Source organism: Ictalurus punctatus, chromosome 7 (assembly GCF_001660625.3).
Source record: "Ictalurus punctatus breed USDA103 chromosome 7, Coco_2.0, whole genome shotgun sequence".
NCBI lineage: Eukaryota > Metazoa > Chordata > Actinopteri > Siluriformes > Ictaluridae > Ictalurus > Ictalurus punctatus.
This window is the reverse complement of record NC_030422.2, coordinates 24,826,441-24,842,712: the sequence shown is the minus strand read 5'-3', so window position 1 is coordinate 24,842,712 and position 16,272 is coordinate 24,826,441. Positions and strand designations below refer to the sequence as shown.

The window sequence follows — 16,272 nt, the reverse complement described above, 5'->3', positions numbered from 1 at the left end:
TTAATATTATTATTAGTATTATTATTATTATTCATTCAAAGGGCGGATGCTCACACAATCACGTAATAATAAACGCAGTAAAAAAAAAAGTGTTGTTATTTAACAAAGAAAACCATTTGGGGATTTTTTTCTCCATGGGGAGACATTGAGTCAACATTTTTATATAGAAATAGTCTTCACGGGTTCTCCGTAACCTGCAGCATTGATTGTCTTATTCGTTTTAAGAAAAAGCGAGGGAACGATTGTTTCGAGCTGCTATAGCAAAAGTGATCATGCGAACTATCTTGTTTTCTCAGACATTCCACAAGATAAGATCGACAATAAATGGATAAAAAGTATGGTGTGTCATTTAAAAAAAAAAGAAGAAGAATAAAAGACTGAACTAGCTGGTAAATTTCTGTGCTGTGTAATGTGACATGTCGGGGTGGTAACAGTAACTCCACTTCAAGACGCATCACACCATCTGCTCATTGATTATTTTCCAATATCAGCACAGCTCTAAGTGTTTTATTTCTTGCTTAAAATAAAATATAGCATAATAAGGGAAATGTAAGAACGGAAAAAAGATGTATATACAAAGAAAGGACATGTTAACCAAACAAAAACACGACAAGCTTAACTGAGTGCTAATGTATCTAATGAGTTATTTCACTGAGACAGGAAAGCACCGGACCACGCAGACGTGTCAAAATGAATAAAAAAAAAAACTCTTTCGATACGTTCTGAAAGACACAGGTGGCTGGTGAATGGATTTAAAGACAGGAGTGATGGGATCTATCTGGATGCCGGAGTCGCATTACACATTAAGTCTCCGCGAGTTGCTTGTTGCAGCATTTCTTGCCATCAGCACTGTAGAGAACGTCCCTGACTTTGTGGATGATAGTACACTGTCTCTTACACTGATAGCACACGTTACCTTCGACACATTGCTTCTTTGAGATCTGTACTGGCTGCCTGGGAAGAGCCTGGAAATTCTGCAAAACATAAGAAGACAGAAAGAGACACAGTTATCCATTCATCCCCCGGATTCAGAAATCACTGAACAGTGACGCTGGTCTTGCACAGCATACTGAAAGAGCCTTACTTCAGCAAACTAGGAAACAAATACGTTTTTAAAAACTACCAAACTGTCCAGCCAACCCAGGGTTAAAGGACTGGACCATGAACGATGGGAGCTCTGAGAAATTTTGAAAAACCTGCAATAAGGGAAATGTTTCAGGTTTATATATATATATATATATATATATATATATATATATATATATATATATATATATATATATATATATATATATATATATATAGTTATAGTTAAAGCTACTTAGAAAGTCTACAATAATCAGTATGAGTATGTAACATGGCATGAGACAGAACCCGACTGTATTTTATGTATTTATATATTTATGAGAGCTTGCAGAAGTGTTTGGGAAAGAAAGGGGAGAGAAAAATGTGTGTGTGTGTGTGTGTGTAAAGAGGATGCATAGCCTCGATGAAGGTCACCTCTGCTCTCCTCCTAGCACTTCATTAAAGCATTAAACCGGCATGCTGAGAGAGAAATGACAGTCCGCGTACAGGCTGAACTTTCTCTCTCTCTCTCTCTCTCTCTTTCACACACATACTTTTAGCCTGTTTTGCAATCTAGTATATTGTACTAATATTATAAAACTGATCTGTTTTCTCGAAGTTACCTGTCCTAATTTACTGCTATGCATCTTTCTCAGTGACTGCACCATCTGTACTATGTTTGTCACTTTCTGTATTTGATTGTTCATTGTTTATGTTTCGTCGTATTGCTATTATGAAGCGTCCTTGAGCTCTGGAAAGGGGCTATATAAATGAAACATATTATTATTACTAACATACTACAGTGTGATTGTTTGTATTCAGCGTGAATGCTCTTTGCGCTCCAGTACACTATACGTCACAGTGTTGTGCAGTTTATTCGGGCTGGTTCGAGGTTAGGATGGGAGAACGGGCCGCAGCTGTTACGGGATTGTATTTAACGTGTTCTCTGGTCTGTGACAGGAACAGTAGTGAGACACAGTGTGAATCTGGTGGCAGGTTGAAAGTGTCTCGGATCGGTGAACGTGGTACAGCACACTGCGGAGTGGTGCTGAGACGTTACTGTCAGGGACAATATATTATTCCTAAGATGCACTGGGGAAATTCGTGGATAAGCAATGATTGTGGCATCATTTGCTTTACAGAGCAAGAGAGTCATGTTAATGAACACCATGCCCTCAGACACACATAATGTGCTTCGCTAGCTAGGGAACTGTCGTATTACAATATTAAAAGAACAGGATGACACGCACATGGTGTGAGAGAGGGGGAAAATGAAAAGGCTGGGGCTCAGCAATCAGTCTTGGGTGTAATTACCCGTCACTTAATGCTAAAGTCAGCACACATTATGAAAACAAGTGTCTAGCTCAGAACACTGATAAACACAGCTTTCTCGTATCATTATGTAAATTATGCAAATACATGTTAATTATGGTATTGTTGATATCGCTTTTCTCTCACAATACTGTATATCATCCAAAATTATTACCAACCCATTAAATGATGAGTAAAACTGTTTAAATATGGAGTGCTGCCATGCTAAATTTCAGATGCTAAAATTTATTTCTTTAAATACGTTAGGAAGAGCTACGCTGCTGCTTGATTGGCTGTTAAATGTCAATTCAGACAGTGTCTAAATAGTGTTAAAACAGCAAACACAAGACGTCAGAAGTCTACTCTAGGGATGACAGGGATGAAAATGTATAATCATTCTATCTATCTCATTAGAAGTGTATATTTAACATTACGAAGGTTTATTGAACAATGGGAGAAATTTGCCACAGGCTCTTATCGTTTTAACATTGGATGGAGCCACACACACACACACACACACACACACACACATACACACACATTAATTAATTCATTAAATTCCCACAAGTCATTCTAGGAGAAAGATATTGCACTGTCAGGGTGTGACAGAGGCACAACCCTCAGCAGCTTTCTGCTTCTCCGAGTGGCCAGATCGATCTACAGCAATACAACACTCGCGCTCTGAGAGAGAAAGAGAGCAGAGACTGAGATGAAACTACAGAGGATAATACTGTGTGTGTGTGACTCAGCATTGTTCTCTGCTCCTTTTCTAATCGAGCTCAGCTGTACACCAAATGCAGGTTCTCAGAACTTCTCACCAATGGACAGACACACACACACACACGTGTTCTCACACCCACACTTGTCCTGGGGACTAAAGTCAAAGTCACTGTTCATGATGAAGCAGTTTTCATAAGCTGGCTCTAAACATGCCCTGGCACTTAAAGCAGGTTTGTTGTCTTGAATAGACGTTTGGGAACACATACAGGCACTGACACTAAGCCATGTCAGGAGGCTGTATAGCCTGCATTTTCCTCAGAGTATTTGGATCATGCACACACAGACACACACACACACACACACACGCTTTGAGTACAGCACAGTACATCCACAACTAAACTGTTTAATTATTCAACAGCAAGAAAGAGAAAGAAAAGAGAGAGAGGAAGAGAGAGAGAGTCATCCCCTTCAATCAAGCATGTTGTCGAAAAAAACCCAACCTCAAATCACCATGACGAGCATGTGATTGACTTTTTCCATAAAATCTCTTACCTTGTCAGTATTTATCATGTTGTCGTTATTAGATTAAAGAGAGTGAGAGTGATTTAACCCTGAACTTGGGTTACTGTCTGTGTGGCGTTTCTGTGCATGTTTCTGTGTGTTCACATGGACTTCCTCAAGATTCTCTGATTCAACAAAAAAACATGCCAGTAGGTGGATTGGCTAAAATTGCCTCTAGGTGTGTATGGGTGTATAGTGACCTGCGATGGATTGGCTTCCCATCCAAGATGCAATCTCGCCTCAAGCCCAGTGTTTCCAGGATAAGCTCTGACTTTGTCCGACCCTGACTAAGACCGAGCGGTTACCGAAAGTGAGTCTTTCATTTAGTTCTGCTCAGCAATGGCATGTTCTTCTGGACATCGGATTGCCAATTGTGTAACATGCTAGGATTAGCAACAGAGTAAAAATGTAGTGTGTTTACTGCAGCAGTGGATTACACAGCCAAAGGGTTTACAGTGCAGAAACGGAGGCTGCTGTAGAGTGTGATTAAAAGCAGTCCAGAGGGAGGAGGATGCAACGTCCAACCTACATTTCTGGGAAGTTGCAGCCGTAATGAGAACAACTGGAATAAAGATTCGGTTATTAAAAAAAAGAAAAAAAAAAGAAAAGAAAAAAAGACAGCAATCGATGGCTATATTTTGAAAATCAATCAATCAATTGTAAGTGAATCATCCAATCAAATGCTGTGTCTAACTGTGAAACCATAGCAACCGTATTCAGCACTGTGTTACTGTCATAGTAAAAAAGTTCTGACACCAGAGAGCAACCACAGCTAACTGCAGTCTAAGCAATCTCTCTCTCTCTCTCTCTCTCTCTCTCACACACACACACACACACACACACACACACACACACACACACACACAAATGTGCTGCACATGGTGGGGCAGGCGAAGTTGAGAACGTTGCCAGGGTGACAGAAGGATGGACTCCACCCTGCAGGCTTCTCCTCCTAAGCATATGCTACACTAGAAACACTATCAGGGTGTATGTAAGTGTACACACACACACACACACACACACACACACACACACACACACACACTCACACACACTCACAGACATTCAAGTGTATCCATATGGATGAAATTTGATAGCGGTGAACTTTCCTGCAGCATGTGATTTTGGTTTGTCCATGTTGTGCGGTTTATACAGTGAATTATAGCCAGATCTTCACGGTTGAAATCCTGTATGAATTTACATAATATTTACACATTTATGAGGAACAAAATGTTCGAAAAGCGAGTTTCCTAACTCCATCGAAACATGGGTGCTTCTTAAAACGTTCGTTACCTGATAAGGAATCAGACTAAATGCATGCGATTTATGACACTGTTTTAAAAAAACACAACATTTTCACATATTTTCTAAAGCAGGGATCAGTTTTCTAATCTAATATTGAAAACTAACACCGTATGTGTCCTGTTGTTGTGTTCCACTGAGAGGAAGATCTCTCTCTCTCTCGTTAGCAGAGAATAATGAGGCTGTCCTTCTCCAGTAAGAGTTCTCAGCTACATACATGTGTGTGTTTCTGTGTGTGTAAGTGTGAGCGAGAGCGGTGACACTTCGGCTCAGGATGACGCCGTCTGCTTCGCTGTGGTAACACACTCAGATGACTGGGGCAGAAATGAAGAAGCTTGGGTCAGCGCTCTGTCTAACTGCTGACACACACACGCACACACACGCACGCACACACACGCACACACACGCACGCACGCACACGCACGCACACGCACGCACACACACACACAATCCACAGACATCAGTCACGCAGCGTTTCTGCAGGGGGTTTAGTCCTGAGCTCCCTGACACATTAAGAAGCCGTATTAATAAGTCTACGTCTCTGCCAGTTAATCAAACTGTAGCGTGGTTCATTTTAAATTACACCACAGTGATCACGGGTTCTCAAATCTGATCGGTCTGCAGGCGATGATTCATTTTCTCTAACGGCAGCTCTGACAATAGTGCCGGCTGTAAATTAAATCACAGGTTTATATTAATGCCGTCACTCGAATATGTCTACGTTTCTATAGTAACCGCTCGTCCACATAGTAAATAAGGAAGTAAGTTTTATTCATGAAGCACGTTTAACACAGAGAAGCTGACCAAAGTGCTGAACAGAGTAAAGAAAAGTCAAATAGAAAAGAGAATAAAACCAAATAAAGACAGACAATAGTAAATAATGAGATTAAAACGCCTGGGAGAAGAGATATGTTTTCAGCCTCTTTTTTTTTTTTTTTTTTTTTTTTTTAAAATGAAGGTGCGAGGCGGATGTCCAGAGTGGCAATTGAGTCCATAAACGAGGGGCAGCAACCGAAAAAGCTCTATCCTGCTTAGTTTTTAAACAGGATCGAGGGACATCCAGAAGAAACAGATACATAACTTCATATTAAACAGGTTGGTAGCTATTTAACATCTTTGTATTGAAAAGACTGTATTGACATTCAACAACGAAAACGTTTAAACTTTGCTCTGCTGAAGCTTTCCGTAAGGAGATGTTTATTAAACATCGGCTTCGGTCAGCTGCAGAACTTTGTGGTGAAGTTTGTTCCTTTAAGAAGAAAGTCTTCAGAAGTGATGGGTTTGTAGTTTCTCAGTTACGTGACAAACTGAATTTTTGGTTTTGTTTACTTCAAGAGGGGAAAAAAAGAGGCGCTGGTGAGGGAACAAACGTTTACAGCTACTATAACGATTACAGAAGTTATAATATATAACGTGTTTCATGGACATCTCGCAACATTAAATGCAGCTAGAAATGGATAAAAACTACAGTGTGTCTTTCTTTAATGAACAAAAAAAATAAATAACTGCTGGCATGTCGCTGTGTTACAGGAGGAATGAAACACTGCAGCTTGTTGGTGATTGTTTTTCTGTAAGAGCAAACCATGTCGAGTTTTAATGCAAGTACACTTACATACTTCGCTAGTATCCTGACGCACTATTTGGCAAATCTATAAAGATTTAAAACATGAAAAACTACTGCTTTGTACAAATGCTAGTCACCTGGTCAGTAACTGAAAAGGACAAATTCCAAAACTTTTCAAATGTGGACGTAAAGAAGTGCAGGCAGTGTGAAGAAGTTGGATCTGAAAAAGTATGTTTGTATAACGAAAGGAGATAATGGAACTATGGTGCTGAAGCAAAATCTCACATTTACTAGCTTAAATCTTCCTGCTAAGAGCTTTACTAACACACACACTCGAGTACTCTAGTGACACACTCTTCATCAGTGTGAGAGTACTGGACGAGGCTCTCCACACATGCAGTCCTTTATGTGCAATAATCTAGACACTGTTTATGCCAATCACTGCTCCTGCTGCCACCTGCTGGATATGTTTAGTCACTGCAAGAAAAAAAAAAAACATAGACTCGCACTCGCACACTCGACTCCCTGGACTGGGTCCAGATCATTATCTCTCTCTCTCTCTCTCTCTCTCTCTCTCTCTCTCTCTCTCTCTCTCTCATAGACACGTTTGTAATAGAGCCGATGAGGGAGTTGTCTGTGCATATGAACGAGTGTGTGTGTGTTTGTGTGTGTGAGAGAGATTATATGTGCACTGAAACTGAAGTCGAGATGTAAGAGGCAACTGGATTTAGAGGAAATACTCCAGGATGTCCATGTATGTCTGATTATCAAACATAAGAATTCCCATCTTCCAACCTCTTAGAGCAACACAGTAAAAATGTAACTCCAGTTATTGATTCTTTATTTTAGCTTTTAGCAGGGAGAACCCGAGCTACACTACCTACACTCATAACCACAAACACTACCCTGAGAAAAGTAATCCCATCTCTCAACACACCAGTTATACACATTTAGACCCTAATTCACAAATACCGCAGAGGAAACAACACACACGTATTAACGTAATGAGTTCAACAACTGCCCTTTAACTTCCATTCACGTGAAGAAACAGCTTTCCTGTTCTTTTCTCAGTGCAGGGAAAGGTGTTGAAGTTCTCGCCCATGATAATCACACACGCTACACACACAGTGCACTCGAAGATAAGGTTAAAAATGCTGGGTTAGTCCTTGAAGGATTAAAGAGGTGCCCATGGAAGTGGAGCCGAGCATCCTGACTCATCCTAACAAGCTTTTGGTGATTTAGGGGATAACTATTTCAAAACAAACTCAAAGCTGGTCGGTTTTAGATGGTCAACTGGAGCACACAGCAGTTCACATGCTCAAAAACTGGGTTTATTATGGGTAAAACAGTTCTTCGGTCATGAGTTGAGATTTGTGGTCTTAGAACACATAATCTGCTGACCTCTGGCTGGAGTTAGTACCACTGCAGTCAAAGTGGGAAATGTTTTATTTACAATCGTAGCATGTGAGCGCTGCTAGGACATGTGTACGGTGTAGTATTGCACAAAACTTGCAGGACAGCTAAAAATACTGTATTGGCAATGGAAAACCATAAAATAGAAAAAAAATCTCCTTATCATCTCAGGCCCACTTTGAATAATGTTTCTGTTTATGCGAGCCACTTTTCTGCATAAGCCCGGACCGCGCTGAATAATGAATATCGTCATTTCCTTTCATCTCAGGTTTAACATTCGAGATGTGTATCCGACATGGAGAACATATCGCGCAGGCAGTTATGGAATTCTGCCACGGATATCGGGATCATCTCATACAGCGTGAGAACCGGCTTTAATAAAACAAGTTACGCCATCATAGCATGAAAGCTAACTGCTTACTTTAAAACTGGACCAATGTTACTTTCGAACTGCGTCAGAGACAGAAAGCATTAGAAAAGAGGTTGTGATCTAATTAGATAGTCAAATATGATCTATAGAAATCATCTGTCTCAGTGCTTCGAAGCTCTACAGAGCCTCAGTCTGAGTTCAAACATCCAAATGCAAATCCAGCCTTAAGCACATAAAGAGACAGTGAAAACAAAGTGGTGCGATGCCACGGACCTGCCTCCCGTCTCACAGACCTGCCCCCGTCTCACAGACCTGCCCCCGTCTCACAGACCTGCCCACGTCTCACAAACCTGCCCCCCGTCTCACAGACCTGCCCCCGTCTCACAGACCTGCCCCCGTCTCACAAACCTGCCCACGTCTCACAGACCTGCCCCCCGTCTCACGGACCTGCCCCCGTCTCACGGACCTGCCTCCGTCTCCACCCCCCGTCTTACAGACAAAAGAGTGTATTTCCATCCCTGCTGCTATCTTTGATCAAAATAACACCTTCCTTTTCCCCGAGCCATTTCAAACCTAATTACCCACTCGCTGCACTCTCTCGCTATCTAAGCGGTCTCTATGGCAACGGCACCCCTCAATCCTCCTGTGATGGGAGAGCTCCACTGCCATCCCATAGTGATACCCAGTTGGCATGACAACAGTGAAACAAGCTGCATGTGCTTTTTCTGTGTTTGAATTAGAGAAATGGCAGAATTCAACACACACACACACACACCACAAATGATTTAACTATTCACCTTAAACCACTGTTCATGGTTTTAATTGAAACAATGGTAACAGTCTGGTGTCTCAGAATAAAGATGGTCAAGTGATCTGCACTGAGATTCCTTCACTAACTAACTAACTGCTGGGCAAACCAGATTATTTCCAGATTATGTCCACGTTGCAAATTACAAGAGCCCAAATCCAATTTGTGTGTTTGGACGGTAGTCACATTTGCTCACATACTTACGTAAACACACTGGTTGTTATAGTAACGATGCGGGCCAAGCACACGCTGTGTAGTGCAACAGGTAAAAGCTAGCTACCCATCGACACGCGAAGATTTCACCATGATTTATGATTCACATTTAGTCTAGACAACAACAGAAACTGAAAAGACAGCTGAAGAACAAGTTTGTTGGTGCCGTCACTGCAGGTGCCTTCATGCTGGTTTTCATCCATGCTGTTGTACCTGTAGCGAATGTCTGATATCATGAATCGCCATACCACAAATGACACCCACACACAAACAACAGCAAAATCTGCTTGTTCGAAAGATACTAGAATATCTTTTAATAAAAAGACATTTTCTGCAGAAAATCGTTTATGCTCAGATCGCGCTCCATGGAGTCACCTGTCTGAACACAGATACCGCATCATGTCCACTGGAGGGGTTGCGTAATTTGCCGAGATTCCAAAAAGTTTTCACCTTTCAACTGTAAATCTAATGGAAATCAACTGTGACTCCAAGTAAAGTGCTAATAAGGAGTGTAAAAGCCATCATCGCTACCCCTAAAGGCTTTTTGCGTCAACAGTACCTACATACTTACCTTTCCCACTCTATTTCTATTTACTCACTCACTCACTTATTAACATGCTGATGCCATTTCTGTCTCCTCCTGCAATTATTGCTCATCTGCCTTTGTTTGCATTGCTTAACAAAACACAAAGCACAGCACCGCACCAGAAAACCCAATTAAACACTGGTGGCTGTTGTTTTAAAACTAATCAAATCCAACACAGTGAATAAAACATGACTGTCTGACGCACACACGCAGAGTAAAAGACCTGCAGTCACAAGCACTAAAGCACCTCATTGACTTTGAATAGAGGCCTGGTATAGAGTGTGCTGTCCTGCTTTACTCTCCATTGTCTTATGCGCTAACGGTACTGTGGCAGTAAAAATGGATTAATACTCTAACAGCTTTGCCCAAAACCTCTGCAGGAGTTTTGAGTTAATTCGCTGATTAGAGCTCTTCTCGGGTCGACATTTCTGTATTATAAATTCTTTATCCGAATACGTTGAGATACTGGATTTTTTTATTTCCGAGAGCTGTAAGCCGTAATCATCAAGAATGAAACAAAAAAGGCTTGAAATATTTCACTTTATGCGTAATGAACATAGAATACATGAAAGTTCCACTTTTTGAATTAAATTACGGAAAAAAACCTTTAAACGATATTCACATTTTTTGAGATGCACCTGAATATATATATATATATTTGGCACAACACAGTAAAAACTTAGCGTTAATGATACTGACAGCAGTGTTAGCTGTGTTGAAGCTTAAGATTCAAACACTTCCAGCCTTCCCGTACAGTCTTCTCCACAAAGCTACAGCCTGAAAACATGTATGTACACTACCTGGGTTAAAACACCTGAACTCGCTAGTGCGTCGAGTCTGAGACGCCACAGAGACCAGAGTTTCTCCTTTTCAGCATATACTGAAGCTGGCAGAAAGTGAGAAAATCCAGATAATTTAAAGTGCATTTAATTATTAGCACAATACGTAAATTGCGCTCTCACAGGCTCTGACATTTATTTGAGCTCAGATTATGAATGGTCCGAGTACTTATTTAACCTCACACTTAAACCTGCTATAAGAATGAGAGGATTTAATGCGCTGACCAGGACCACCACCACTTACAGTTAAAAGATCTATTTATAGATATAATTAAGAAATTGCTTTCAGACTGCAAGCCTGAAGATTTGTGTTGGGGGCGCGGCCATACAAATTCTATTACTGTTAGAGAAACAACTCTTAACCAAATCAATCAAGTGCAAAAGTACAAACATTTACTTTAACCGTTACAGACGGTTGTGCAGTGTCTTATACACTCAAATATTCTTAGTATGCATACATGTAGACATCCTCCCTGCTATTCAGAGTACAGACAGACCTCACTGTGTGTAGCTGACTTCAGCGAGCTTCACTATTAATGTGAGTGCTGATGATACAGACAGCATTTCAGACAAGTCCACCTAATGCATTATACAACCAGTCAGGAGCTGACAGAGGGGAAAGGGCTGTGCCGACTTTACAGCTAGAGAAAAGCACAGGAAAGAATTCTGTACTGTGCGTGTGTGTGTGTGTGTGTGTGTGTGTGTAAGAGAAAGGATTTTTGTAGTTGTGAGCAAGTCAGAGTGTGTGAGGATGTAATGGGATGATAGTGGGGGTGTGTCATACTGAAGGAAAGCTTACGGATGCATGTTAACCGACTTCATTAAACTTAACAGAGTCAATGACGCATCACTAGAATGCAAACACACATCTAAAGAAACACACACAACTATTTTTTTTTCTTTTTAAAGCAGATTTTTCTGGAATAAAGTGTCATGTATATAAAGGGACTGCAGGTATCTACAGATAACTTTTTATAAGAAATAAAAAAACATCTGAGAGTCATTCTCTTATGCAAATTTAAGTGTGAAAATTTCATATAGCAGAGTGTTAATAAAAATAAACCCTTATGTAAATAAAAATTTTAAATGCTTTAAGAGGAGAAGCACAAAGTAGAAAGTGCAGCTTTATTCTGAGTGTGTAACAGTTTTTAGGAAGTCCTGACTCATACTACAGAATAACTAGCACAGATAAACATCACGTAGAACTTTGCTCCAAGCCACATAATTAAATTAGACTGACAAAGCCAACCACCAGCTCCACTTAAATCTAATTACTATCATTATTACAAACCGTTTCTGAATTCCTGATGGAGCTTGACGAGCCAGCGGAGTGCAGTATTTTCACTTTGTGTTTGCATATTTGCATTATTTTTGGTATAACGGCATGCTCTGGAGTGCGTTATTCCACTTATATCATAGTGATTTGCCAATGATTACAATGTTTCATTTATTAATGAACGACACATTGTGGATTTTAAATGTTTACAGTTAGATTTAATGCTAGGCAGATGAGCAATAATTGCAGGAGGAGACAGAAATGGCATCAGCATGTTAATAAGTGAGTGAGTGAGTAAATAGAAACAGAGTGGGAATGTCTGAGAGACAAGTCCTCTTCTCACTTATGTTAAAGCTTCACATGCTTGATCGCTCTTTCTGTTTCTCTCTCTCTCTCACACACACACACCTGTCATTTTACAGATGAAACGTAAAGCAAAACCGAGACTGATAGTGCTTAGAACCAAGACTCCTTCCATCTATTCATCCATCTTCTATACCACTTATCCTTCAGTGTCGTGGGAAACCTGGAGCCTATCCCAGGAGGCATGGGGCACAAGGCGGGGTACACCCTAGACAGGGTGCCAATCCATCACAAGACACAATCACATACACACTCACACACCCATTCATACACTACGGACACTTTTTGGACATGCCAATCAGCCAACCATGCATGTCTTTGGACTGGGGGAGGAAACCGGAGTACCCGGAGGAAACCCCCGCAGCACGGGGAGAACATGCAAACTCCACACACAGAGGGCAGCGGTGGGAATCGAACCCCCGACCCTGGAGGTGTGAGGCGAACGTACTAACCACTCCTACCATAAATGTTAATTAAATGTCCTAATAAGAACTTCACCTCAACATTTATAAGAATTAATTTGTTAAATATATTTTAAAATCCATTTATTATTATTCTTAGATTATGCAGCACGTCCAACGTACAAGTGCCTGTGCATGAGCTGTTACTATTGAAACATATTAGAGCGAGCGCATTGATATAAACCTATCGTTCATGTTACCTGTGCTGTTATTCAAAAACCTTCTGACCAATCAGATTTGAGCATTCAACTGCACTGTGGTATAAACACCACCCCATTATTGACTGTTTTCTTGTAGTGGGATGCCTCTAAGTGTTTTATTCCTTACCATATACACGTCTCTATTCCATTTTCAGGAGAATACTTCGATCAGTCATAACATTAAACCACTGACAGGTGAAGTGGTTACACTGATTATCGTGTTACATTTACATTTATGTCATTTAGCAGACACTCTTATCCAGAGTGAATTACATTTATCTCATTTATACAACTGAGCAGCTGCGGGTTAAGGGCCTTGCTCAAGGGCCCAGCAGTGGCAGCTCAGCAGTGCTGGGATTTGAACTCACGACCTTCCAGTCAGTAAACCACTGCTTAGGCAGAAAGTGAACCATGAGTTCTCGAAGTTGATTTGTTGGAAGTGGAAAAATGGGCAAGAATAAGGATCTGAGCGACTTTGATGAGGGCCACTATGGTGTAAGTACAAATGATAGAAGTGAAAGGCTAGAGCGACTACAAGAGTCTGTATGATCTTTTTTTTTCCTTCAAATTCCGACAAAGCCAGGACAGTTATTGGACAGTTTGTAATTCAACAGAGAAATCTCTTGTGTTATACAAAATGTTGCGTAGCATTGATTACAATCCAGAATGATTATGAAGATAAATGCACAGCAGGTGGCACAAACAATCTGGACATTAGAGAGACATCAACATCACACTGCAGAGTGGAACACAAATAAATGGATTCCTTTGCCAGATTAAAAAAGCCTTTTGAGGATATCTGCCTCTCCTGCTGTGTGTGTGTGTGTGTGTGTGTGTGAGAGAGACAGAGAGAGAGAGACAGAGAGAGCAAGAAAGAGAGTGAGAGAAAGAAAGAAAGAGATAGTGAGAAAGGGAAAGAAAGAGTGTGTGTGTGTGAGAGAGAAAAAGAGCAAGAAAGAAAGAGAGATAGTGAGAGAAAGAGAGCAAGAAAGAGAGAGAGAGCGAGAAAGAAAGAGAGAGAGAGAGAGAGAGAGACAGAGAGAGTAAGAGAGAGGAGATTCAGTCTCAGAGTGCCAAATCCTGATCGTACAACGACAGAGAGATGAGCTATCAATCCACTCACTTCAAACACACACACACACACAAACACACACACACAAAGGAGAGGATACATACCCTGACAATCTCTCCCTCTGGGAGACCACATCAGATCAGAAACACACTGCACTCTGCACACATTTTTGTAGAAGGCGTTCATGACTCCCTCGTCAGAGGAGAGAATTCGTAGTAAATGGTAAAGTTTGGATGAAACACACCTTCACTGCTTGACTGAACAGTTGTAGTTCTGAATGTGGGTTATTTAGATATATAGCACATTTTCTACACATTTATCGATGATACAAGTGAACAGTTTTTCTGGTCTTTTCTTGGTTGTAGGGAAACCTCTAAAGTGTTGTCAGTGGAAATAACACATACAGTGTACTCTAGAGCGGTGCATAGGAAGTCGGTTAAAAATGCTATGTGTGTGTGTGTGTGTGTGTGGGGGTCACATTTTCATCACTGATGTTCAGGAGTGTAAAAAGGAAAGAATGAGAAAACTACAGTAGACCACGATCACAAGAGGCTTTGGAGCACAAATTGAGGCCATAAATCAAGCGTTGAATTTATGTGTGCATTGAAAGAGAGAGGGAGTTCTACATTGAAAAAGCTGAGAGACTGGAGAGGCTGTAAAAGTGCAGATATGAGAGGCAGAAAAACACTGAGCAATATAGCACAGGCTTCAGCCTGACTAATACACACCACATCGATGCCACTCAATATCAAAACACATTAAGCATGTGTGTGTGTGTGCTATAAAGAAAAGGCTGCGGTACTTAAAATACCTGTAGGGTCTCAATTATTCAGCTGCAATACACACTTCATAAATAAGGACATGCTATGACCCAGTGCACGTTCATATAAAACACACCACAGTACTGTACATCAGTTCTATTATCTCTCTCTCTCCATCATTCTCTCTCTCACTCACTATTGCTCTCACTCTCTCACACACACACACACACATGCACTTCATCTGGCTTTTGTCTCCTCTGCACAAAGTGTGTGCTGGTTAATAAATATTTCAATAGAACTATTTCTCTGTTTCCACACCATGACTAAAGCATTAAAGCCTAAAGGCTGGTCCCATAGACTTTATGTAGGTCTGTAATCTTATGCCTACACTGTAACCTAATCCTTACCTCACAGCAATATTTTTTTCTACAACCTCAGCTCTATCTATCTACACTATATAGGCAAAAGTTTGTGGACACCATTCCATCACACCCGTATGTGCTTGTTGAACAGCCCCCTTTGCCGTTATAATAACCTCCACTCCTCTGGGAAGGCTTTCCACTAGACATTGGGGCGTGGCTGTGGGGGATTGGTGTTCATTCAGCTACAAGTGCATTAGTGAGACGAGGCACTGATGGTGGGCGAGGAGGCCTGGGGTGCAGTTCATCCCAAAAGTGTTCAGTCGGGGTTGAAGTCAGGGCTCTTGAGAGTTCTTCCACAACACCCTCGACAAACCGTGTCTTCATGGAGCTCGCTTTGTGCACAGGGGTATTGCCATGCTGGAACAGGTTCGGACGTCTTAGATCCAGTGAAGGGAAACTGTAACGTTACAGCATACAAAGACACTCTATACAACTCTACAGTTTGGAGAAGGCCTACATATGGCTGTGATGGTCAGGTGTCCACAGTTTTTTGGCTATATGACAGATTTTTCTCTTTTATTTCTACCTACAGGACAATGCAGAAAAGGTCTAAGGGGATGTGACACAACTAGGTTCATACCGTCATGTTTTGGGTCATTATTGGGACATTTGTTCCTCACATAAAGACACGAAGCTAAATGAAAAGCAGGTGGCAGAGAGAAGCAGAACAGGGAGAAGATGAATAGTGAAGGTGAACGAGGAACCAAAGGAAATGAAGGCTAAGCAGGAAAGGGTGTCAAGAATGAGGGATGAGGAAAGAGAAATTGAATGAAAGGGGTATGGAAGACACTCACTGGATGTCTGGCAGACAGTCGACCGCTGACAGTACTCGTCTGGTTCCACGTGGACGAGATGAACGTCTGATCAACAAAAAGAGAGAAAGGCAGACAGAGAAAAAGAGAGAGAAAACTGAATACTGTAAACTGTAATAGTAGAATGAAAATATCATTAGTGCCAGACAGGAC

General features: G+C 41.0%; 1 protein-coding gene across 1 annotated transcript in view; it reads right to left on the bottom strand.

Annotated features, from left to right (window-relative positions):
- Window positions 1-16,272, bottom strand: part of poln (polymerase (DNA directed) nu) — a 54,219-nt gene that overhangs the window by 22,387 nt on the left and 15,560 nt on the right. The window contains exons 16-17 of the mRNA XM_017472570.3: window positions 16,102-16,167; window positions 917-974 (exon numbers count right to left, since the gene is read on the bottom strand). Of these exons, the coding sequence (XP_017328059.1) occupies window positions 917-974; window positions 16,102-16,167 (124 nt within the window). The remainder of the gene's footprint in view (window positions 1-916; window positions 975-16,101; window positions 16,168-16,272) is intronic.